The sequence below is a fragment of the Phycodurus eques genome, chromosome 2 (genome assembly GCF_024500275.1).
Source record: "Phycodurus eques isolate BA_2022a chromosome 2, UOR_Pequ_1.1, whole genome shotgun sequence".
NCBI lineage: Eukaryota > Metazoa > Chordata > Actinopteri > Syngnathiformes > Syngnathidae > Phycodurus > Phycodurus eques.
Genome location: NC_084526.1, coordinates 7,159,554 through 7,184,255, shown reverse-complemented (window position 1 = coordinate 7,184,255; position 24,702 = coordinate 7,159,554). Strand labels below are relative to the sequence as shown.

At 44.3% G+C, this 24,702-nt stretch overlaps 2 protein-coding genes and 1 long non-coding RNA gene across 3 annotated transcripts; 2 read left to right on the top strand and 1 right to left on the bottom strand.

Annotated features, from left to right (window-relative positions):
- The first annotated feature begins 624 nt into the window (after positions 1–624).
- On the top strand, positions 625–3,588 carry LOC133395998 (tigger transposable element-derived protein 1-like). The gene is made up of 2 exons (XM_061665373.1): positions 625–2,828; positions 3,466–3,588. The coding sequence occupies exons 1-2, from the start codon at positions 1,331–1,333 to the stop codon at positions 3,501–3,503; spliced, it is 1,536 nt and encodes a 511-aa protein (XP_061521357.1). The 5' UTR covers positions 625–1,330; the 3' UTR covers positions 3,504–3,588.
- A 6,856-nt stretch (positions 3,589–10,444) lies between these two features.
- Positions 10,445–13,164, bottom strand: LOC133415100 (uncharacterized). Its single transcript, XR_009770092.1, has 3 exons — positions 11,455–13,164; positions 10,808–10,845; positions 10,445–10,736 (listed from the first exon to the last, which is right to left on the bottom strand). It is a non-coding gene; the product is annotated as an uncharacterized LOC133415100 (long non-coding RNA).
- Positions 13,165–15,584: 2,420 nt separating this feature from the next.
- LOC133415092 (uncharacterized) lies at positions 15,585–23,474 on the top strand. Its single transcript, XM_061700919.1, has 10 exons — positions 15,585–15,652; positions 20,415–20,949; positions 21,047–21,289; positions 21,360–21,390; positions 21,547–21,633; positions 21,709–21,889; positions 22,012–22,307; positions 22,412–22,584; positions 22,675–22,923; positions 23,018–23,474. Exons 1-10 carry the CDS (start codon positions 15,585–15,587, stop codon positions 23,096–23,098), a joined length of 1,944 nt encoding a protein of 647 aa, XP_061556903.1. The 3' UTR covers positions 23,099–23,474.
- Positions 23,475–24,702: the final 1,228 nt, after the last annotated feature.

Genomic DNA, 24,702 nt, shown 5'->3' with positions numbered 1-24,702 from the left:
GAAATGCAAAGAAACTATTACCTGTGGTGGTGGTGGTAGTAGTAGTAGTAGCAGTAGTAGTAGTTTAGTTTACTAGTAGGCCCCTCCATTCAGACTTTCTACACCCACACACATAGTTGCGGTAGTGTCAAATGTTTTTTTTTTTATAGATATGCCGCGGGGCTACTTAAAAATGGCCGATAATGGCCTAACAAATATTGTACAAAGTACAGTATATATATATATATATATATATTAAAAAAAAAGCAAAGCAACAACTGTTAATAATACTTATTTTTTCAAATCAGCAAAATAGTGAGACTGTGAAGCGTGAGCCGCGATATAGCGGGGGAGTAACTGCTTTAAAAAATAAATAAAATAAAAATTAAACTTCCCCAGGTCAGGTTGAATACGTTGAAAGCGCTGCACGGAAGAAAATGATAAGATTAGTTATATTATTAAAGTCGATATCATATGAATATTATATTATGAATATCATACCGTTGTTGTACTAATTTATCTTAAATAAAAATAGAACCGCGAGTTAGAAATCGTAATGCCAATCAATTGTTAACTTTGGTGTGAGGTTGCAGTCTGCGGCCCTTATTTGATCCACACTCCGTACCGGTAGGTGGCGGTAATACACATAAATGTTATTTGCCAAGAAGAACAGCCCGAGAGGCGGAGGCGAGTCTGAAATAGGAAGACGGTTCCGTCAGACACCTAAAGCTGGCTCCTGGATGACTTTGGTGTGACCAATAGCAACTTGACTGTTTTGCTACAACATTTATATTTCGTCTTTGCGTTGTCCGAGTGGCGTGCAGACGCCACATTGTTGTCGAAGAAAGCGAAACACCGGACCGCTGTGGCAGAGCTATTGGAAAAGTACGGCGAGTGAACGAGGGGGTGATGGACAATTCCTGAGGAAATTCATGAGCACGTGAGGTGGATTCCGACCGTGTTTCAGAGTACGCTTCACGCCCAAAAGAGACAACCAGGAAGAAGAAAACGGTGGACCGAGTGTAAACAAAAATGGCGGCGTCCATTGTTACCAGCAGCATGTGAAGACGCCGAAATACGGTGGTACCTTGACTTACGAATGCAAAAACTTGGGTGTTTTCGTGGCTCGTTTGTGTTCTTGATTTGCGTTGCGAGGTCAAATTTGAGGTAACGGTGCCGCTAGTTGGCGCAGCGAACCCCACAATATCGGCCCAGCATTCCTCATTAGTTCCGTTCACGTGGTTACCTTGCAGTGGGTGGAAGTATCTTTTTTTTTTTTTTTTTTTGTGCTTTCATTTTCTCTTTTTTGTGTGTGTATAATTACTGTAACAAATTCCTTTTTTTTTAAAACATGGATCCTGAGAAGAAAGTGGTTCCTCCAAAGAAGAAGAAAAAGAAAATGATGTCCATTCAATTAAAGCATGAAATCATAGAAAAATACGAGCGAGGTGTTCGCGTAGTCGACTTGGCAAGGCTGTACGACCGCAATACTTCTACCATATGTTCTATACTGAAGCAGAAGGAGTCGATAAAGGCAATAACGCCAGCTATGGGTGTTAAAATAATTTCAAGGTTGCGGACTTCTGCCCATGAAAAGATGGAGAGGCTTCTGTTGGTGTGGTTGACAGAGAAGCAACTCACAAGATGTCCTTTGACTGAGGGTGCTATCTGCGAGAAGGCACGGGCCATTTATGCCGATTTGTTACGGCAGACTCCGGGCTCTTCAACGGGAGGGGCACCGGAAGACTCATTCAAAGCCAGTCGGGGCTGGTACGACAATTTTAGGAGGCGGATCAGCTGTCCCTCCGATGTCAGAAATTTTGAGACGGCAAGCTCGGATGTGAACGAGGATTACCGTAAAACCTTTACTGATGTGATAGCAGCTGAAGGATACGTCCCCCAGCAGGTCTTCAACTGTGACGAGACCGGTCTCTTCTGGAAAAGGATGCCGAGGAGGACTTTCATAACCATTGAGGAGATGAAGATGCCAGGCCACCAACCTTTGAAAGACAGGTTAACCCTCACACTGTGCGCCAATGCGAGTGGTGACTGCAAGATCAAGCCGCTGCTCGTATACCATTCAGAAAATCCCAGAGCCTTTAAGTCACACAAGATTATTAAAGAAAAACTGCAGGTTATGTGGAGGGCAAACCCGAGGGCGTGGGTCACCAGGCAGTTCTTTGTAGAGTGGGTCAACCTGGTCTTTGGTCCTGCTGTGAAGACGTATCTCCAGATGAAAAACCTACCCATGCGAGCTCTTCTCGTCCTGGACAACGCTCCTGCTCACCCACACAACCTCGAAGATGACATACTTGAAGATTTCAAATTCATAAAGGTTTTCTACCTTCCACCTGACACCACCACTATCCTGCAGCCCATGGACCAGCAGGTGGTGTGTAATTTCAAGAAACTCTTCACCAAGCACCTGTTTCGTCGGTGCTTTGAGGTGACTCAGAGCTCAAATCTCACCATCCGAGAGTTCTGGAAGGACCACTATAACATCGTGTCATGTCTCAGAATTATCGATATGGCCTGGCAGGGTGTTACAAAGAGGACCTTGATTTGTGCGTGGAAGAAGCTGTGGCCTGAGGTTGTGTCTGAAAGGGTCATATTCGAACCCGAAGAGGCAGTGGTGGAGGAGATTGTGTCCCTCGGAAAGTCCATGGGCCTGGAGGTTGATGAAGAGGATGTGAACGAGCTTGTTGAGGAGCACTCCGAGGAACTGACACCAGAGGAGTTAAAAGCACTACAGACGCAGCAGCATGCAAAGGTTTTGCAGGAAATCGGTACCGCGGAGGAGCCAGAGGTGGATGAAGTTCTCTCTACAAGTGAGATCATGGAAATGTTGGGTATGTGGGAGAGACTTTCAAATTTTATTGAACGAAAACACCCGGAAAAGGTTGCAACTGGATGTGCGTCGTCGCTATTTAATGACACCTGCCTGGCTCATTTCCGTAACATTCTGAAGGAGAGGAAGAAACAATTATTGAAACGGCCTGCAGGTGAAAGTGAGGAAAGCCTGATGAAAAAGCCAAAAACTGAAAATGATTAAGGGGTGGGGGGGGAATGCAGCAAGCATCATACAATGTTTACACTTCATCAATGAATTTATTTCTTTACATTCTCATATTTTATCTTTTTATACATTGCGTTATTTTAGTGTATTTAAAAATGTAACTGGCAAATGGGGTGGGTTTAAGGTCCTGGAAAAGATAGATGGCATTTAATTTCAGTGGGGTGAATTGGTTATTATAAGAGGACATTGAGTCACAAGTTCGCTCGGAATGAATTAAACTTGTAAGTCACAGTACCACTGTAGCCCGGTCGGAGAACAATACAGAACTAAAGCTGGCCTTGTGCCTGACAGAGGGAAGCCTTGTCATGCGTGCTGCTGCCTAGCTTCAGCCAAATGAAATGACTGAGACTTTAGTTGGTACACTACAGCGGTATTATGGACAATGATCCAACCTAATCTTCTGCGCTCAGAACTTTGTGGAGCAACTTGGTGCAATTCAACCTCTTGAAGATAACGTCGTCGATGGGGTGGCTGGCATACGGCACAAACCCCTGGTAGTGGTAGCTCTCTCAGGGCTTTGCCCTCGTGATGAGCCTCCATGTCCTGTTCTTTCATGGATGCTCCCTCGCTTTCAGTAGGTACAGGATCCTGCTGGGGGCCATCGCCTGGACCGTCAGTTTGTACAGGTAAAACATCTCACCACTCACATCTACTAATATTAACCTGTCTTGGTACCTCACCCCATGTTTGAATTATTTTCAGTTTGCTTCCTCACAAGGACTTTAGATTAATCTACCATGTGCTTCCCTTCTTTATCATCATCTGTGGTAAGTCCCTATTGTAATTCTTAACAACAGCATTGACTCTTATATTTACTGCCCTTTTTTTTTTTTTTTTTTTTTAATAATAGTCGGGTTATTAAATCCCCGTGTTCGCATGTAACACTAAAGCAGAGCGGGCAATTCTTTGTACTCATGGGGTACATTTTATTTATTTATTATTTTTTTACAGATTGACCATAACAGTTATAAGGTAAAAAAAACAACAACTTAGTGATAAATAGTCCCCTCTCGTTTTTGAAATAATTAATTTACCAGTGTGCTATAAATGTGTATTTTGTTTTCTTTTACAGATGTATTTGTAATCAATTAACTAATTTTTTAAAGATTTTTAAAAATCAATGGACAGTGGTGACTTTAGGAGTAACCCATTTTACGAGTTTTTCGAGGTTTGAGCCGTCATTCTGCAGATTTTTTATTTATTTTTTTGCTTGCAAGCAGAAATTTGAGGTTTGAGTGCTGTATGGTGGCAGTGAACTTAACTCAGTTCACAACAAGGAGCAAGCTGTTTTATGCCAAACTAAACCTAAAACAGAGAATTACATGCATTTAAAACAACCACATGGTTATGCCTTAGAAAAGTAAGTTTAGCTTAATGCTAACAAACAATGCAAAATGCTAGTGATGGGTCCAGCAACACTAATGCGTCGGCGCATTTGCCGAGCTCATAGGACGAAGTGTGCGTACCTCTTTAAGAAAGTTGCGTGACATATACAGCCGCTGTATCGCTCGTACCTGTCTTTGCATGACTGCGCGCCAAACTGTGTTTATAAGGAACTTGTCTGTCAACAGGATGCATCTCTGCCAAAAGAATCACATATTTTTTGAAACACAATTCTTCTCTTCAAGCCATTGTGAAACCGAGCCCAACAAGAAAAACAAATGTTCCTGCTGTGTGGGACCATTTTGGTCTCATATGTCTCCTTATCGGCAAATAAGGTATTCATTTCCTTGTTTCATCTTGTTCCTTTCCGTTTCCACTTGATCCATCCGACTTAAAATCAATTTCAAAGTAGTATAAATGATTAATTTTATTTTCTCAAGGTTAAATCTCAAACTGTCCTAAATAAATAAAAGCGCCTCCTCACACAAAACGACTGAGGCATGGAGAAGTCACAAATACACTTGGAATAAACAGGTGTACAGACATTTTCTAACTTTTTTTATGGTCACTTTAGTAATAGTTTTTTTGTTTTTTTTAAATTAGACAATTTCATTTTTAACATCAAGCTTCCAGGAAGCGTGTTTTGGACCAGGTAGTGCTGAATTGTATTATAGCCATCATGCTTTGAAAGGTTTGTGTAGAAAATGTTTAGATCAGTAGTTGATAAATTTATTTAATATTTGATGTAAATATAGTGCCGTGGAAAAGTATTGGCCACTTCTCAATTCCTTATATTTTTGCATATTTTCCCCATCTTAATATTTATTATCAGACCAATATAACCCAAGTGAACTTAAAATGCTGTTTTAAATGGTGATTTAATTTATTAAGGGGGGGGGGGGGGACTTAAGTTCCTGGCCCTGTGTGAAAGAGTAATGGTCCCCTAACCTAATATCTGTTTACTTGTAGCTCCAACAGACAGTTTTGCTTACTTGGTCATTTTTGCACTGAGTGTTATTATTGTACCCATATTATTTTAAGTATAGGGTTTGTGTGCTTATTTTAAACATTGTGTGAGCGATAAAAATGTCCGCATTGGTAAATAAAAGGTAGAGAAATGTCATTCATTCGAGTGTCATCTAATAATCAGGGGCTTCATGTACAAAGATTTGCGTGGATTTACGACTATAACATGGCATACGCTCAAATCCACAAAACGTAAGCACAAAAATATCCAGATGGATGAATCCAAGCACATTTTCTTAATCCATCCCAATTAACATAGAATTGAGCGCAAGGTGTTGGAGTAGCTGACCCCTCCCTGTCTACGCTTACATTTAAATATGCAAATTATATTGAAATTGACCCTGCACCTGAGATCCCAATCCCTGCATGATCGGGAAAAAAAAGAAAATGAGAAGCAGTGAAGAAGAAATTTTTTTTGGAGAAAATCCGCTTTGGCACGCTGTCCTCCGGTGTTAGCAACATGCAAAAGAGGAGTGAACAGGACGGCGTGTCTGCAGCTGTCAATGCTGTGGGTTCAGAACAGCGCCCACACGCTCAACTAAAAAAAGGAAGTGGCCAGACATAAAGGTGGATGTGAAGCGGAGGACAGCTGCCCACCGCCAAAGTGTGGCCAAAACAAGAATCGGCGTGGAGGACCTTACCCCGTTTGGGGAGAGAGTCGCTGCAATCATGGGTGACACTGCTCTCTCAGGGGTGGAGGGAGCACATGTAGGTGACTCTGATTACCCCACAAGGTTAAGACCATGTATTTTTATCACTCAAAACAAATGTGTTCATACAGTTACCTACACTCAGCCCTATGAGATAAAGGTTCATGCATACATGTTATTTTTATGGAATTTAGTAATCTTTTGAAAAACCTTTGACTCCTGTTTGATTACTCAATTTATTATTATAATACACAGGAGAGGACACTCAGTCGAAAGCCACACGCTTCATGTTTGGGGGATTTGTCCACCGTCCCCTGTGTCTCTGGTGTCACAGTTGCGGAGGATTTGTACACCGTTCCTGGCGTCTTCTCCGGCATCCCCAGCATCTCTGGCGCAATTACGCTCCAACAACAGGCTGCTGCTGCCCGCCCGACTGGCCGTGTCCTCACCCGTGCTGTGCTGCAGTCGCAAGAAGAGATTGCGGCGGCATAAATGATCATCTTGATCAATTAATAGCTGTCCTCACAAATATCAGTGCTTAATTAAATACACTGGTTAACAAGTGAATTCCGAGTCCTTGCCTCTTTTACATTGTTGAACTCAAATGTTGTCGGGCATGAATTGTTCATCAGTGCTAATTATTCATTTCTCTGATGTGCAGATTTAAAATAGTTTCCCAGCATCCTCTGTCGCCAAAGGACCAACAGCTGTAGAAACGTGCGTATGCCAGCCGTAAAGTTGGCGTGGGGCACCGCACGTTTCCACAGTCCTTTCACTTTTGAGACGCGTGAACTTTGCCGCAAAAAAGGACGCACGCCACATTTTTGTGCGTGCGCACCGATTGTACATGAGGCCCCAGGACTGTGAAATGTCTGCGGCTCTGCGGGTTTTCCTCGGAGAGAAATCATTTTTGTAAATTTGCAAAAATAATTGGAGGAGGGGGGACAGGGGCTTAACGTAGTACTATGTCGACATTGACTGTAATCGTGACCATCATATTTACAGCATTGAAGACCGTATTACGGCAGGCGAGGCGCAAATCGTCCGCCGTTTCTATTTTATCTTTGCAATCTTTCTACACATTTAAATTCATTGTATGCTATCACGTTTTTGCATTAAGTTTGCGGCATGTCGGTGTCACGGAGCGACATAGTACAGAAGCTTGATACTAATCACGGGATCCGTTGGATTGGCGCTGGCTGGAATTAAAAGTTGGAAATGAATACCTTCACGAAAATATTAGAAAGATAAAAGAACCTAGGGAAGGCATACTGCATCTTGTCATCAGGATGTGAAGTATGGATCTGGAGGGAGAACTGAAAGAAGCCCGCACAGCTGGTTAAAACGAAGAAGTCATAATTATAGATTACCAAGTATTTTGTAAATACACTTCTATGAATTTGCTACGTACTTACTAACGTAGTTAAAAGTTAGTTAACTTGTTATAGTGGTCATTTATGTAATACATTTTTATATACATTTATATATATGTGTGAGGGACTCCCGCCCTCCTCGCCCTCATAAATGCTTGGTGGGCCGGCTTTGGTTTAACCACTTAATGTGTGTGTTAACAGGGGTAACAGTGTGTCGTGATGAGCAGCTGCTCGTGGCTTGTGGGCAGCAAACCTGCTCACAGCGCTCTACACGGGCCTGATTCATCTTCACTGCACGCTGGACGTCATGACTCACATCCACGTTCTTTGTCACAAAGTCTCTGAGCCGGACCTCTTCCACTACTCACCTTACTACAAGTGCCAACTGCATGTTGGAGGAGGGGAGTTGTTGGTCCCTTACAGCACTGATGCAGGTCCTGAAGCATCCTCCTGGCCCATGAGATGTACCCAGCCCATCATGAAATACCCCCAGGACCAATCCCCGTTTCCCCTGCAATTTACCACATTCGTCCCCATCCCAAACTCAGAATCTACTCTTTAGTAGGTTCTGCTCAGCCGCTTGGTTCCACTCCAAGGTGGCCTCAGGGACAAAGAGGACTTTTTATGTGACCTCTGGGCAAGGGTTTATGCAGGGGGGGGGGGGGGGGTAGCAGTGTAGCAACCCTGCAGTTATATTTTAAGAGTTCTATAGGTTCTGACTGTCTTTGATGCCTTGAAAGTGATTTGTGATTGGATGAAAGGGGCAAGGGTGTGAGAGAGTAAGCATGTGTATAAAGAAGTTCGAGGTAACATGGTAACTGCTGACAGTCACCCGTCTGGTTTTCCAATAAACACTTGTTGATTGACCATTTCTTGTCATCTTTGCGGCATCTGGGACGATGCTGTATTATGTCATATGTAATATGCTGACTAATTAGTCTAGGCACATTTTGTTACATCCGATTTTGAAGGCTGTTTAAGACTATTGGTTACGTCGGAACTTGTCATGGTCCACCGAATTTTGTCTTCCACACTTTTTTGTCTGCATGTTACTACCCAGTCAAACTAAATAGATTGAAGAATTTGGGGGTGCTTCGCACGGAGTGGACTGAGGCTGGAGTCGGTGCATCAAGAGCCGCCACCACCACAACCAGACGAATACTAGACATGGGCTACAAATGTCACCTTCCTCGTGTCAAGCCACACCTCAACCAGAGATTACATCAGATGCGTCGTACACGGGCTAAGGAGAAAAAGAACTGGACTGTTGAACATTGGTCCAAAGTCCTCTTTTCAGATGAAAGTCAATTTTGCATTTAATTTGGTCATCAAGGTTCCCGAGTCTAGAGGAAGAGTGGAGAGGCACAAAGAGGTCCACAGTCAATGTAGCCATCTACTCGGAAATTTTTCAGCACTTTATGCTTTCCTCTGCTGACACGCTGTACGGAGATGCTGATTGTATTTTCCAGCAGGACTTGGCACCTGCCCACACTGCCGAAGGTACCAAAAGCCGATTCAATGATTATGGTATTATTGTGCTTGATTGGCCTGCAAACTCCCCTGACCTGAACCACATTGAAAAACTATGGGCTGTTGTCAAGAGACAGATGACAGACACCAGACCCAACAATGCAGATGACATGAAAGCAGCTGTCAAAGCAACCTGGGCTTCCATTACACCTACGCAGTGCCACAGGCTGACTGCCTCCATGCCATCAACAAAAACAAACCAAACGGTGGCTGGTTAATTTTATGATTATTTTTATATGACTAACATTTAGTAAGTAAAACCAGTTTTTTTTGGAAAAAAAAAAAAAAGAATTATAGTATCAGTAGGTCTACTTAAAAGGCTCAAAAATGTTATTGTACTCATAAAAACTGAGTTACTATGACAAAAGTTCATTTTTGAGTTCGTTAAATCAACATAAACCTGTTAAAACACTACGTTTTTTTTGTTTATTATTAGGTACTGAGGTTTTATAGTGTATGTTTACCCTTGATTTGTCTCAAGAGCTGTCCAATTCCTTTATAACTTTACTACCTCTAGAACTAATGACATACATTTTAAAGGACAGACTTTTGAAAACTTGTGGAAGAAATTGATGCAAATATTGTTTGGGGGGTGTGCCTGTTCACACTGTCATTATGGGTAACTGCCCCTCCTCTGAAATCCACTTTGTCCGCAGAGGTCGGCCTAAGTCATATGTGCAAGTCATGAGTCTCAAGTTGTAACCTTCGTTTCAAGCAAGTCCCATTTACAGTGTGGAAAAAAGTTAAGCAAGTCAAGTTGGCCCCAAATTTCAAGCAGGTCAAGTCATTTGTTGGCTTTCAATCTTGCTCAGTCACAACATAGTCTTACTGTAGTGGAGTGATAAAAATGTTTTTCACTGATCATAAAAGTATTTCCTTACAAAACTTAAAATCAACGGCTTAAAGTGACTGCTTTTCCCTGTCAGGGTTTGCAAGTCACTCCCATGATTTCATTGTTTTGCTAGTTGTTACGCTGAATGCTCTTCCTTAACTTATATTAATCAAATTGACGTTTACCAACACATTTGTACTGTATTGAAATACTGTACATGAGCAGTGAGACATAACACAATTTTCAGCAAATACATCTGCGCATAAGTAATATGCAAATACATTTGCCTGTAAGTGTAATGTTCTCATGTAAGTGTAATATTCTAAGTATTGATTAGAGTATATCACGACAAAAAGGGCGTAGAATGAAGTAGAAAGTCGAATGGAAAATCAACTTATTTTTCAGGCTTCAAAGAAAAAAACATTACTGATCAATTTTTAGTGCATAGGAGTATGTTTAAAAAACATTAACTGAAGGATAATTTTTGTAACTACATTTCAAAATTTACAATTTTCAGAAAGTACATCTGCAAATAATAGTAACATTCTGATCAGCATACTATATAACATTTATCTATTGAGAAATAAAATAAAGGACAATAGAAAGTATAATGCACAATAAAACAGGAAATGGCTGATGTTCCAATTGCGCGAAGTGCTGTTAGCATGATGATGTTGAGACAGGAAGCGGATGTCCAGACAGGAAGTAGTGCTGCCGATCTTGCCGCGACCGTGACGTCATATCAGCCGGACGTCTGTCAGCGAAACGTCACGCCACACCGTCAGCGCCTTGATCCTTGGCAGGTCGTGAACGCAATGTCTGGAATCCAGCAAGTGGATGTCGTCGATGGTCACGCGGAAGCTGTCGGTGTCGCACTGGATGATCATCTGATCAACAAGATAGCTGGGTTAACAACATGCTGGCTAAGAGCTTGAAGGAACCTGAATTTTATAATCACCTATTACTCTCGAGGTTCCATGCGTTTTCGTGGAAGAACTACAATTATAATAAGGTGTTAAAAGTCAACCAATTTATTTCTTGACAGAGGAGTCTATACATTTTAAAGAGCTCTGGGTCAGCAGCTACGCTTATCCTAGCCTCAGCAGAGACAGCGCAGACTGAACAAAGCTATCTGTTCTTGCCCCCGACTTATACAATGTTTGAAAGAGGGACTGTGGAATCGCTGTCGTCTGATTGGTCCATGGTCCCATCTGACGTCATCATTGCTCTGCACAATGATGGCCATTTGCCGCTGGCTCCAGACGCCGTCTCCACAGTCTTGCATCTCATGTTTACAGTGACTCCCCGCAGCCATTGTCTTCTCTAACATCTGTTCTTTGTGGCCTCCACATGCACCCTGCTGGGAGCCTTCTTGCAACACACTCCCACACCACACAATTTCCATTAAATGTTATACTGCAATAAACACCCTTGTTTACCCCCAGACGTGTGAGATCCTAAAACCCTATATCATCTTCAATCCCCCTAATGATCTCTGATAATCAGAGATCAACATCCTCTAAACATGCAGCCTAGTTTGCTATAATACTCAATAAAGCCTAAACTAAATACAGTAAATATCCCAAAAACTTAAGAAGAGGATACAAAGGCGTCGTTCAACGGCGCAAGCGCGCTCATGGTCTCCACGTCCTCTTTCAGCAGAAGCTGCAGATATTGGCTGTGGTGGTGCTTCCCTTCAAAGGCCTTGAGAACAATTCTGAGGACAAGACTCCTGAGAAAATTAATTACACACCCCCCACACCAGTCACGCTCCCAGGTGAAATCCGCCATATGGTTGATTTCCTGCTGAGAGAGATGCTTGATCACTGTGGGGGTTATCATAGAAACCAATGCACAAGTGCCTGTCCATCCACTGGGTAGCAAGTCCCACAACAGACCATCACCACACATCCACCACAAATAAGACCTCTTCTTACGCAATCGGGCCGCATTATAATAGTCAATAAAGAGTGTGAATTTACAAAACTGTGGATCCGGGTAGCTAATTGATCGGGAAAGTTTTTTATTGGGGCCTAAAGTTACCTTACTCTTATTTTGGAAGATGCAAGGTAGGGACGGGACCATTTCGACACCATAGAGGGGAGCGCCTTTTACCTTAGTTAGAGGATACACGCGGTCCCAGCGCTGGTACTCACACTTCATTAGTCATCAGCTGGTAGGCACAGGTCGACTCGGATTTAGTAGCATAGTAGCTGCAGTAAAATTTAACTGCTTCCAGAGTCCTTTCCCCCAGCGTGTAGTTCAACTCTAGGGCCCCTGTTGGCTTCACTCCCCGGTTTTCCACTTTTTCTTTTTGTTATGAAGGCATTCCGAAATAGATTCCTGTAACTATAATCAGGGAGATCACCAGAGTCATGATTATGACCTTCTTCGGACAGACATACAGGATGTATATATTTCCCCCCATGTAAAATGACCAATTTAACACCAAAACACAATATCCATATACAACACCATCCACAATCAAGCAGGTCGTCTTCCCCGTCGCAGAGGCCCAGTTGACAAGACCTGCAAACAAACCCTTATATAAATTAATCACAACTCTGCAAAAGATACTCCTGCCAAAGGGGTGGACTACATAATTCTTGTATATGTACTCCAGAGAAGGGACAAGTCGGCAATTGTCACCCAACATTGATATTATTCCCCAACCAATTGTTAACTTGTTTCACAAAAGTGTTAATGTCAATAGACCAAGAATCACATAAAAATCAGCGTTAAGTCAGCACACCAACAACCTGCAATACAACAACACTATCAAGCTGCATCCTCCTGGGCGTCCTGTAAAATAATGTTATTTCAACAAATCAGTCATTCAACAGTCTGTGTAGACCGTATTCTCTTGTCAGTCACACTGTCCTTGGTGACTAAAGGTCAATAGTCTCTTGCACGTGATCACATCCTTCATTACTTCTGTTAGCCGGCTTCATGAGTGCTCCATTTCTGCTTTTAATTAAGACGACACAAACATTAAACACAAAACATAAACCATTAACATGACATGACAAGCGAGACTTCTCAGACAACAACATTGACCTGAACCCAGGAGTGAATGTCCTCCCATATACACCACACAGACAAAACTGAACACAGCACACTTATTGGTTGAACCATAACACCTAACCATCCCATTTCGAAGCATTAGCGTTCTTACCCAGTTTCTGGATCCACATCCATAATTCGAGAGTTATGAAACTTGTACAGCCACCTGAGGCTTCTTTAACGCAATTAATATCCAACTTCCCTCGTTCCTGTTTGGGCAAACAGTCAACCCAACTCCTGCAACCACGCAGCTTGTATTTGAAGGTTGATAGGTTTGAAATAAATGTTACGATCACTACACAAGGGCTTCCTCCTCAGCAAAGCAATATTTCTACTCGAGTGACGATTCAAAAATAGCTCAGGCTAATAATAATTCATTTTTATCAATGTCTAGGTGTAAAAGAAGTGGCTTGGCTAGATGTTGCTCCACCAACCACTCGCTACTGTGCATAATTCTCCCCAGGTACCTTTCCAAGTCTACAGGTGTCCTTCATTGCTTTCGCTAATATACCGTAACTAACTGTTTGCCTAAGTCCCCTAATTCCCAATATTACATCTGGCAAATTATCAAATCAAGTCACCCTCAACTACTACAGCCCAGGCTTCTATCCATTGCAGTAATTAAACGATCCTATTGTAAATCTCTCCCTGGCCTTTGCAATACCATAAACTCGTAAAACACACACACGCGCCCCGTCGTAAAGCTGGCCCCCCCAGCTGGGACGCCTTTGTCCTGTCAGAAACTATTTGGTGCCAGTTCCCTGCGATTTTAGAGCTCTGGGTCACAGAAGGACATCCCAGATTATTCTCTCTGCTATTTCCTCAAGAAGCCTTAATTTGTATTTATTAATCTATTTATGGTGCTTTACAATTACCCTTTTGCTCAAAAAGTAGCTCTCCGCTTGTCCACAAATTGTTGTAATCAACCTGACTTAGGAGACAGAATGCAAATAAATAAACCTCCTCAAAATGTACTTGCCAGACAAATGGAAAAATCCTCTTTGTCCTCCCTGCTCTAATGCTGAATCTGGGGAGACAATCAAACAGATTAATCATCATACCATATGAGCCATTCTCAAAAACATGTACTCCACATAATTTCCCTTGTACATGATGCAAATTAGGCACAGTCTCATGGCGTATGTAGCAACTCACTTGACACCTCTGGCACATCTGCCCACTTCTGTGAATGTAAAGGATTGCATTCGCTATGCTGTATCATCGCCTCCCCATCGCTTCGTTGTGTTTGAAATGTTGGGCAGTCCGCACGATCGGTGCAATATTTTTGGACAGCTTTTTGTGCGAATCTCTTGGCGAGAAATATGGATGACTCAAAAGTAACTCTTCTCGTTTTGAAGAAGTAACTGCGTGTCGGCGTCTCATAGTCGAGCCCGTTCCAAGATGTGCCGCTTCCAGAAAGAGTCGGTGTTCCGCTCGTTCCATGACATTTCTGGCTTTCCCGCAGGAGTCGCATCACTTGAGCGGCGCTGATCGAGACCTGATCGAGACCTCGTTCTCGTTCTCAACCGCGGCAGTGAACTCTATCCGTGGACTTTGGCTGTTTCGAAGGCCCGAGGACGACACATGGGCAGTCATTTGGCAACGGATGAAATTCCAGCGATTGTTCACGGTTTCGGAAAAAAAACACGTGTGTAAATAAAGTGTCGATCAACGAATGGGTGTTGTGCTGCTTCATTTGAATCCCAGAACCTCCGCAACAGACTCGAGTGCTTGATTTCAGAGGTAAAATGATGCAGTTCTTGTCACCGCTCCAATTGTACGTTGCTGTTTTCCGAGACCACCGAGGAAGGTACGGCTTTTCGGATCCCCAGCCCGGAGGACGCGACGGGCTTCCTGTTCCCCGTGGTACGGCTGTCCTGTTTCTTTTCACGGCTTTAAACGATCTGATTCGTCACCGGCGTCCGTATCCGGTGACGCCGCACGGCGCGTTGCCGAGGAAACGAGGGCTCGCCGACGGCATACGAAGCGGTGCTCTCGCAGCGTGCCATCCGTACGAACGCGGTGACAACGCTTTGAAAAACCAGTTATCCTCTCTCGCTCCTCGAGGTCAAAACGCAGGAGTCCGTCGAGGTGCGGACGACTGGCCTGCCAGAAAAATACAAATCCAGACCCGAAGCACGTGAATTGGAAACGATGCGCCGAGCTGATTTCGCGTCGACGTGCGGAATTGTGCACAGCCGAACGAGCGAAAGGCAAAAATGTTTTGGCGCCGGCCGCTGAGTGACTTGGGCTTTTTGTCCTCAGAAGAACAGCGAAACAGGCAGTCATCAAAGACCGCACATTCTCACAGCACAAAAATCCAGAGGACTTTTTACGGGGCGTCGCCTGCCTCATCGCGCCGACTTGTCAGTCGAAATCCCGACGCTTTCCTACGTGCCGGATGCTCCGCGATCGCGCTTGCGCACGGTTACCGGACGCTGAATTACCTCGAGGCTGGGGCCGACGTCGTAAACGGGAAGGAAGAAAAGTGCGAGAAGCGCGGAAAAGACACGCCGCACATCTATGCCACAAATAAACCGGTGGATAGCCATAACTCTGAAGTGTTGAACCTGCTTCACGAGGGCATTGTGACAATGGATGCGCATGACGACAAGAAAGATGACAGAACTGGCCAAAAGAAAAAGAAAGCTTCCGCTTCCCAGGCTCCCTGAATGCACCGCCAGGGGGCGCTCTCAGGTGCTCGCGCTGCTTCGCCACAGTGTCGGTTTCCTCTTCGAAGGTAAGCGGACGTAATCGTCCTGGCTCTGTCCTAATGAAACTCCGTGTGTTTATATTGCTTTTGTTGATAGTAAATGGTCAAGTCTGTGTCGGCTAAGCGTCTAGCTATTAGCAATAGCAATTGAAAGGGTTTCAGATGTGTATTCGTCATGCTAATGGTGCGAGTCTTCCGGAGAACTCTTAGGGCGCTTTCGACTTTGAAGTTAATACTGAGCTGTTTGTTAACGTGGCCACCGGAAAGCGTCTGTCTAAAATAGTGTCATATGCACAGTATGTCTGTGTCCTAACTTGCTACGGGGCTCAAAACTACGGTACATGAATTTGTAGTGAACGTAGCCGCCGCCGTCGCCTCGTAACTCATAGACGCCGTTTGGTCAGTATTACGAAGGAAACGGCCTCTGGGGTTCCTTCAACTTTGGCCATTTGAAATTGCTCCATTGGCTGAAAAGTACAGGTATACGCGCACGGGTATTTGTAAAATGCCCATCTATTGGCTCAGTAGTCAGCAACATCTGGCAGGAGGTAGCCCGCAAGGAGCGCTTAACTTCGCCCCAGGGCTGTTCTAAAAAATAGCTTAGCAGTGAGTCATGCTACTAAGGCCAGAGAAACGCCCGCCCTTTCTTCCCCCCCCCTTTTTTTTTTTGGCGCTTCCAGGCCCGCAAATTTAGCGGAGGTCCACGAAAATCCCGGGTTTTTTTCGGGTGTGTGTGTTTTTGTTGTTGTTGTTGTTTTGCGTAAGGCTTGGTATCTTCAAATGGAGTTGTTGGCAAATCCCTTTACCGTGTTTGAATTTTTGTTAATTCGGTTTAGATTTCCTGTGGTTGTGACAGATGAAAACCTTCATTTGTTCCTGGCGTACGCAAAATATGTTAAGTTCACGTTTAAATGATATTACATTTCTAAGAATGTCACTAAATCGCAAAAATGAGTGCTATTGTATGTATGTATTGTATGTATGTATGTATTTATGTATTAATTAAGGAATGTATTTTTTATTTATTTATTTAGTCTTCTTCTTCTTTTCCTTTCGGCTTGTCCCATTAGGGGTCGCCACAGCGCGTCATCCTTTTCCATGTAAGCCTATCTCCTGCATCCTCCTCTCGAACACCAACTGCCATCATGTCTTCCCTCACGACATCCATCAACCTTCTCTTTGGTCTTCCTCGAGCTCTCTTGCCTGGCAGCTCCATCCTCATCATCCTTCTTCCAATATACTCACTATTTCTCCTCTGGACGTGTCCAAACCATTGAAGTCTGCGCTCTCTAACTTTGTCTCCAAAACATCGAACCTCGGCTGTCCCTCTGATGAGCTCATTTCTAATTTTATCCAACCTGGTCACTCCAAGAGCGAACCTCAACATCTTCATTTCCGCCACCTCCAGCTCTGCTTCCTGTTGTCTCTTCAGTGCCACTGTCTCTAATCCGTACATCATGGCTGGCCTCACTACTGTTTTATAAACTTTGCCCTTCATCCTAGCAGAGACTCTTCTGTCACATAACACACCTGACACCTTCCTCCACCCGTTCCAACCTGCTTTGACCCGTTTCTTCACTTCCTGACCACACTCACCATTGCTCTGGACGGTTGACCCCAAGTATTTAAAGTCCTCCACACTTGCTATCGCTTCTCCCTGTAGCCTCATTCTTCCCCCACCAGCCCTCTCATTCATGCACATATATTCTGTTTTACTTCGGCTAATCTTCATTCCTCTTCTTTCCAGTGCATGCCTCCATCTCTCTAACTGTTCCTCCAGCTGCTCCCTGCTTTCACTGCAGATCACAGTAGACGGGGATTCCAGTCTAACCTCATCTGTCAGCCTATCCATCACCACTGCAAAAAGGAAGGGGCTCAGGGCTGATCCCTGATGCAGTCCCACGTCCACCTTAAATTCTTCTGTCACACCTACAGCACACCTCACCGCTGTTCTGCTGCCCTCGTACATGTCCTGTATTATTCTAACATACTTCTCTGCCACTCCAGACTTCCGCATGCAGTACCACAGTTCTTCTCTGGGTACTCTGTCATAGGCTTTCTCTAGATCTACAAAGACACAATGTAGCTCCTTCTGACCTTCTCTGTACTTTTCCATCAACATCCTCAAGGCAAATAATGCATCTGTGGTACTCTTTCTAGGCATGAAACCATACTGTTGCTCGCAAATACTCACTTCTGTCCTGAGTCTATCCTCCACTACTCTTTCCCATAACTTCATTGTGTGGCTCATCAACTTTATTCCTCTATAGTTGCCACAGCTCTGCACATCACCTTTGTTCTTAAAAATGGGCACCAGTACACTTTTCCTCCATTCCTCAGGCATCTTCTCACGCACTAGAATTCTATTGAACAAGCTGGTCAAAAACTTCACAGCCACCTCTCCTAGATGCTTCCATACCTCCACAGGAATGTCATCAGGACCAACTGCCTTTCCATTTTTCATCCTCTTTAATGCCTTTCTAACTTCCCCCTTACTAATCATTGCCACTTCCTGGTCCACCACACTTACCTTTTCTACTCTCCCTTCTCTATCATTTTCCTCATTCATCAACTCCTCGAAGTATTCTTTCCATCTAGCAAGCACACTGCTGGCACCAGTCAACATATTTCCATCTCTATCCTTAATCACCCTAACCTGCTGCACATCCTTCCCATCTCTGTCCCTCTGTCTGGCCAGCCTGTATAGATCCTTTTCTCCTTCTTTAGTGTCCAACCTGCCATACATGTCATCATATGCCTCTTGTTTTGCCTTTGCCACCTCTACCTTTGCCCTGTGTCGCATCTCAATGTATTCCTTTCGCCTCTCCTCGGTCCTCTCAGTGTCCCACTTCTTCTTAGCTAACCTCTTTCCTTGTATGATTTCCTGTACTGTGAGGTTCCACCACCAAGTCTCCTTCTCTCCTTTCCTGCCAGAAGATACACCAAGTACTCTCCTGCCTGCTTCTCTGATCACCTTGGCTGCAGTGGTCCAGTCTTCTGGAAGCTCCTGCCGTCCACCGAGAGCCTGTATCACCTCTTCCCGAAAAGCTGAGACAGGACACTCGTCCTGTCTCAGCTTCCACCACATGGTTCTCTTCTCTGCCTTTGTCTTCCTAATTTTCCTCCCCACCACCAGAGTCATCTTACACACCACCATCCTATGCTGTGTAGCCACACTCTCCCCTACCACTACCTTACAGTTGGTAACCTCCTTCAGATTACATCGTCTGCACAAGATGTAATCCACCTGTGTGCTTCTACCTCCGCTCTTGTAGGTCACCCTATGTTCGTGCCTCTTCTGGAAAAAAGTGTTCACTACAGCCATTTGCATCCTTGTTGCAAAGTCTACCACCATCTGTCCCTCCAAGTTCCTTTCCTGGATGCCGTATTTACCCATCACTTCTTCATCACCCCTATTACCTTCACCAACATGTCCATTACAATCTGCACCAATTACGACTCTCTCTCTGTCTGGGATGCTAAGAACTACATCATCTAGCTCCTTCCAGAATTTCTCTTTCACCTCTAGGTCACATCCTACCTGTGGGGCATAGCCACTAATCACATTACACATAACACCCTCAATTTCAAATTTCAGCCTCATCACTCGATCTGATACTCTTTTCACCTCCAAGACATTCTTAGCCAACTCTTCTTTTAAAATAACCCCGACTCCATTTCTCTTCCCATCGACACCATGGTAAAATAATTTAAACCCTGCCCCTAAACTTCTAGCCTTACTGCCTTTCCACCTGGTCTCCTGGACACACAATATATCAAGCTTTCTCCTCATCATCATGTCAACCAACTCCCGAGATTTTCCTGTCATAGTCCCAACATTCAAAGTCCCCACATTCAGTTCTAGGCTCTGTGTTTTCCTCTTCTCTTTCTGCCGAAGAACCCGCTTTCCACCTCCTCTTCTTCTTTGACTTCGACCCACAGTAGCTGAATTTCCAACGGCGCCCCGCAGGTTGACGGCGCCGGTGGCGGACGTTGTTAACCCGGGCCACGACCGATCCGGTATGGAATTCTTTGGATGAACGCTCATATTTGTTTGGCAAGGTTTTAAGCCGGATGCCCTTCCTGACGCAACCCTCTGCATTTATCCGGGCTTGGGACCGGCCTACAGTTTGCACTGACTTGTGCCACCCATAGGGCTGCATTTTATTTATGTATTTAGTAATTTTTTTTTAAATGTTTTTTTTTTTTTTTTTTTATAACTTCATTGCCGTCAGATATTTACAGTATTACGTCAAAAGACATGCGCCGAGGCTAAAAATAAACTAGCCTATGGATTCAAATATACTGTGCGTGCGGCGACGCAGAGTTAATGTCTTTTCGGATCGGCGAATTATGACCTTAAAGACGATCGGCCGATCGGCATAAAATGCTCAATATCGTCCCACGTCGATCAGCCGATAAAAATCGGTGTAAAGTCTCGTCCTGAGTATTTTTGGAGGTAGAAGATACAATAACCAAACTGCTCCCCTCAGAGATAATGAAGACGTCTTGGGTCGTAAACATTATCGTCCTCCGGTTCCGATGCTATTGCTGCTGTGTGGCTATTGTATTGTTGGTTTGCAAACGTACAAGAAAATCAAACCGTACACGTTGCGTTTTACGTGAGAAGCAGATATCCTAAGTTCCAGTTCAGGCTCGTACAATTCGACTGACTTGCCAACTTGAAGATTCCTAATTCAATAGTTGTAACTGTAAAACGTGTTTCCGAGACTGAAACGTGTTTTGTATGCCTTCGTTTTTGTGTGTGTTTTTTTTCCTTCTCCGGCAGAATGACCAAGCCTAAGACCAGGATCACGTGCCCGCTTTGCCAAAAAAAACTCGACTTTGTCGCAAAGCACCTTCGTGAGCGACACAAATTGAAAAACAAGGATGAAAGGCGTATTTTAAACAAATTGGCACTCAATCGGATCAAACTAAGTGGAGGGAAATGTCCAGTTGTCGAGTGCCGCAAAACGGTGATTGATTTACAGTGTCACGTTTACAACCACGTCAATGTCGACCCGCACAGGCTGCAAAGCTTAATTCAGCAGCTTAAAGTCAATGAGGCCATAAAGCAACTGGCACACCTGCGCTCTTCCAGTCCGCTGCCGCCCATGGTCAGCCAGCTAGATTTGAATGCTCAGTATGAGGCTGCTGAGGAGGAGAAGGAGGAGCAGGAAGAGGTGGATATTCCGTCCAGCGGTTGTCTGGACTGTGCCGCCCATCTGGCCACCATAAGATCATTGGAAAAGCAGGTCTCTGAGCTGAAGGCCGGGATGAAGTTTGAGCTTCTGGAGTCGAGGATTAACGTGCACCCTTCTGGGGTAGGCCAGTACTTGGACTTCTTCCGTCTGCACGCTCGCCTGTCTGTCTTGACACTCGCCTGTCTGTCTGTGCATTTTCTCCCGTACTCGTTTGAAGAGATCAGTGGCATGGGAGTCGGAGTGTCCTATTAAGGGAGAGCGTGAAGACCCAGATGATGAGGAGTTCCAGGGCGAGGCGGGTTCGTGCAAGGAAGCTCACTGCGAGGAGGGTCCGTGTGAGGAGGCTAAAAGCGACAAGTCCCAGGGTGAAGAGTTTGAGTATGAGAATGAGTATTGGGAGGAAGAGCCCCACGATGATTGGGGGGCCACAGATCCCGGCAGGCCGCGGGATTCCAGCGATGTGAGTGAAAAGTGCTCAGCCGGACTGTCGGCGCCATGTGATGCTCACTGTGTTCTTCTTTTTCTTTAAGGATGAGGGTCTCCCCAATGAGACAGCAAAACGTGAGCGTGCGTGCTTGCGCGCGTGTGTGTGTGTGTGTCTTGAAAAAAAAAAAAAAAAAAAAAAAAAAAAAATATATATATATATATATATATATATATATATAGTTATTTATTTATTTTAAATTTGTATTTATTTCCCCCCCCCCCTCTTTGCAGAGCGTCTTCGCCGTAAAGTAAAAAAATTGTTTGGAAGGAAGAACAGTAGAAGGCAAGCAATGAAACTCCAATTCCCCGTGTCCATCGGTGAGTATCCACACGGGCGCGTGTGCCACCGCACTGGCGCTGTACGTTAACGCCGCCTCTGTCCTGTCTCCACAGCGGCCTACATTGAGGAATATCTGAAACATATTTTCCCGCAGAATGGGTCGAGGAAAATGAAGGACAATGCTGTCACGCGACTGAGCCGAGTCATGTTTTTCCTGTCCTATATGATTGAGGGATGGCAGTCGGAGAATATGTGGGACTGGCTGTTCCTTGACAATGGGCCGCACTTACAGGAGTACGTGCAAACGCTCGATTCGCTGCCGCCACTGCCATGCAGGACGGGCTTAATGTAAACTGTGATTTTTTTTAAAGTTGTATTTTGAATTGCATTTCGTTTTTTCAATTTTGTTGTCACAGATTCCCCAAGTTGTTGCATGCCAGGGACCTGAAAATCTCGACACGTATTAAGTTCATGAGGCAGGTGCAACAATTTATCAAGTACCTGAGGAAACACCGACCAATATATATTCGCTTGAAAAGGGATCGCCTATCCCTGGTGCATGAGCAGATCAAGAAGCTGATGCAGGAAATCAGCCGCCCGGTGGTCAAGCACCGGATTATGGTCAAATGGTACAAAAGCGCCAACCAGGTGAGGATGATGGACCTGCTGGCCTGCCGCCAACTGTCTGCGGCCAAGATCCCCGTGCTGCTAGGTGTGTGACACAGCACTCGCCACGCTCACTGCGCTTGCCAAGGCCCTCACACTTGGATAACTATCACTCTCTCTCTCTCTCTCTCTCTCTCTCTCTGTTCTCAGAAAAAATGGAAAAGCAAAACACGGAAAACTCAAACCTCCGTTTCCAGTTCTTCGGGTACCTGGCCGCCTACCTCACTGCCCTCTACGGCCACCGCTCCGGTGACCTGATCAATATGACGGTCACTGAGGTGGACAATGCCAAGGGCAGCCCGGAGGAGGGCTACCTTATCAACGTGAGTACCCGCATGACACTTCTCGCCGCTTTTCTTTTATTTTGCGCCCACGCCTCCGTGGCGCACCGATCCTGCTCCTCTTGTTTACAGGTAGTACAACACAAGACACTCAGGTCGCACGGCAATGCTCAGATTTTCCTGAACGCGAAAGAGTTCTCTTGGTTTGAACGGTGGGGTCAGTTGCGCCGGAAGGCCAACCCGCCTAACAACTACTTCCTGGCTAACAATGGCAGCGGCATCTTCACGGGCCTTGTCAGGAATTTCCGTGCTGCTTGGAAGGATATGGGCCTCTCCTTCAAGCCAAACTTAACGGACCTCAGGATCTCCCTGGCCATCTGGGTGAGTATGGCCCGAGAGCTGCCGCTCCACTGAATGCACGCGCCTTCCAGCCAGATTTAACGCGCATTGACAAATCCCCTCACCTCTTTTCCAGAACTTTGAGAATAACCCCGAGGCTGTACAGAAGCAAATCAGCTCTTCCGGAAGAAGAGAAGGGCTCAGAGGGAACAAGTAAAACAAGAAGAAGAAGTGTGAGGAGGAGGAGGAAGAGGAGGATGAGGAGGATCCGTTGGAGCCTAATAAGAAGAGGGTGGCGCAGCAGACTGCAGAGGATGTGGCGGCGGAGACAGCGGAGGTGGCGGACGACGAATACCAGCCGAAAAAGGAGAAGAAGACCAAACGCGCTCAGGAATCGGCGGGCAAACTCAAGGTCTACTTCTGGAGAAGGCCCGAGGAAAAAACAAGCATCAGGGAACACCGTAACCTCAGCCCCAAGAAATCTTTTGCCTGCTCTCAAGTTTTGGAAATAGTTTTCATCGCTTTTTACTTTTGTAAACAGCGGTACTGCGTGTGCTGTGATTTCTTTTTATTGTTTTACATTTCCTAAGGTTTGCTGCGTTTTTTTTTTTTTTTTTTTTTACTGTTTAAGCTATTTAAAACGTTTGCTGTGCTTTCAACTTTGTAAACTATTTAAAACGTTCGTTGCGCTGTTGACTTGCCTCTTTAAAACGTTTGCTGTGATTTTGACTTGCACAGTGGGGTGTCCTTTTCATTTGATCTCTTTTTTACATATTTGTCAAGATTGTGTGGGTGTGTGTGTTTTTGTGTATTTTACATCCACAGTGCCTTACTTGATGTGCACTTTATTTTGGGAAACATGTTTACAAAGTGTGTTGATTGCTACATTCACTTGGATAAAAAAATAAAAAAAACCTCCTGTTTTTCTGAGTAATTTTTTTGAGGGCTTTGTTTTTCTGACTATTTTTTTCTGTTTTTCTGACAATTTCTTTTTCCACCTGTTTTTCGGACTATTTTTTTTCTGAGTTATCGGGACACATAGAACTCACGCGAGAACCTGCGAACTGCAAGTGACTCTTTGCGGACTCACTCATGGCGGATTACTGCTCGCACACCTTCAACCTGCCCATACGCGTTTACATTACCGCTTCAATTAAGGTAAGTCACAAAATGAGTAACACACATTGTATAATACTCTAAATACTTTAGTTTTAGACTGCATACTATTCTAATGTAAGCCAATATTTACTATATGGTTTTATGTAGCAAGTAAGTAATTGACGAAGTCGAACGTCTCCTCGACATGATTTCAGTAAGGTAACAGTTACTATATGTTTAGCTGATGCTGTTCATTGCTCGTCCTTGACTTGACAACGTGCTTTTCATCATCACGTTAGTATACAATAACATTACGCTTCCGTAAGTAGAACGAGACATTCGTTGTAACGTTAGTTTATATACCAAGTATACACTAACACTACAGAGGCATAGTACCAGTGTTAATTGTTTAACATGGGGCACGTAAGCATGTAAACAACACAGAACGTTGCCAGTAGACTATTGAAATACTGTTAACAACAACAACAAAACTGATAAAAGCCCACATTGAGCTGCTGAGTTTAGTCTTTTGCACTATTAGAGTGCCGTTGTGTAATGAAAGCCTTGACTGGTTATTCAAAAATAATAACATAAGGACACAACACAAATCAGTTTTGGTGGTGATTTGAGTAAGCACATTAAAGTAAGCACATTTGATGACAGGTTGAGTTTCAAATGATTACACATATCGATGATGCCCTTTTCCTACATTTTTTCATTGCC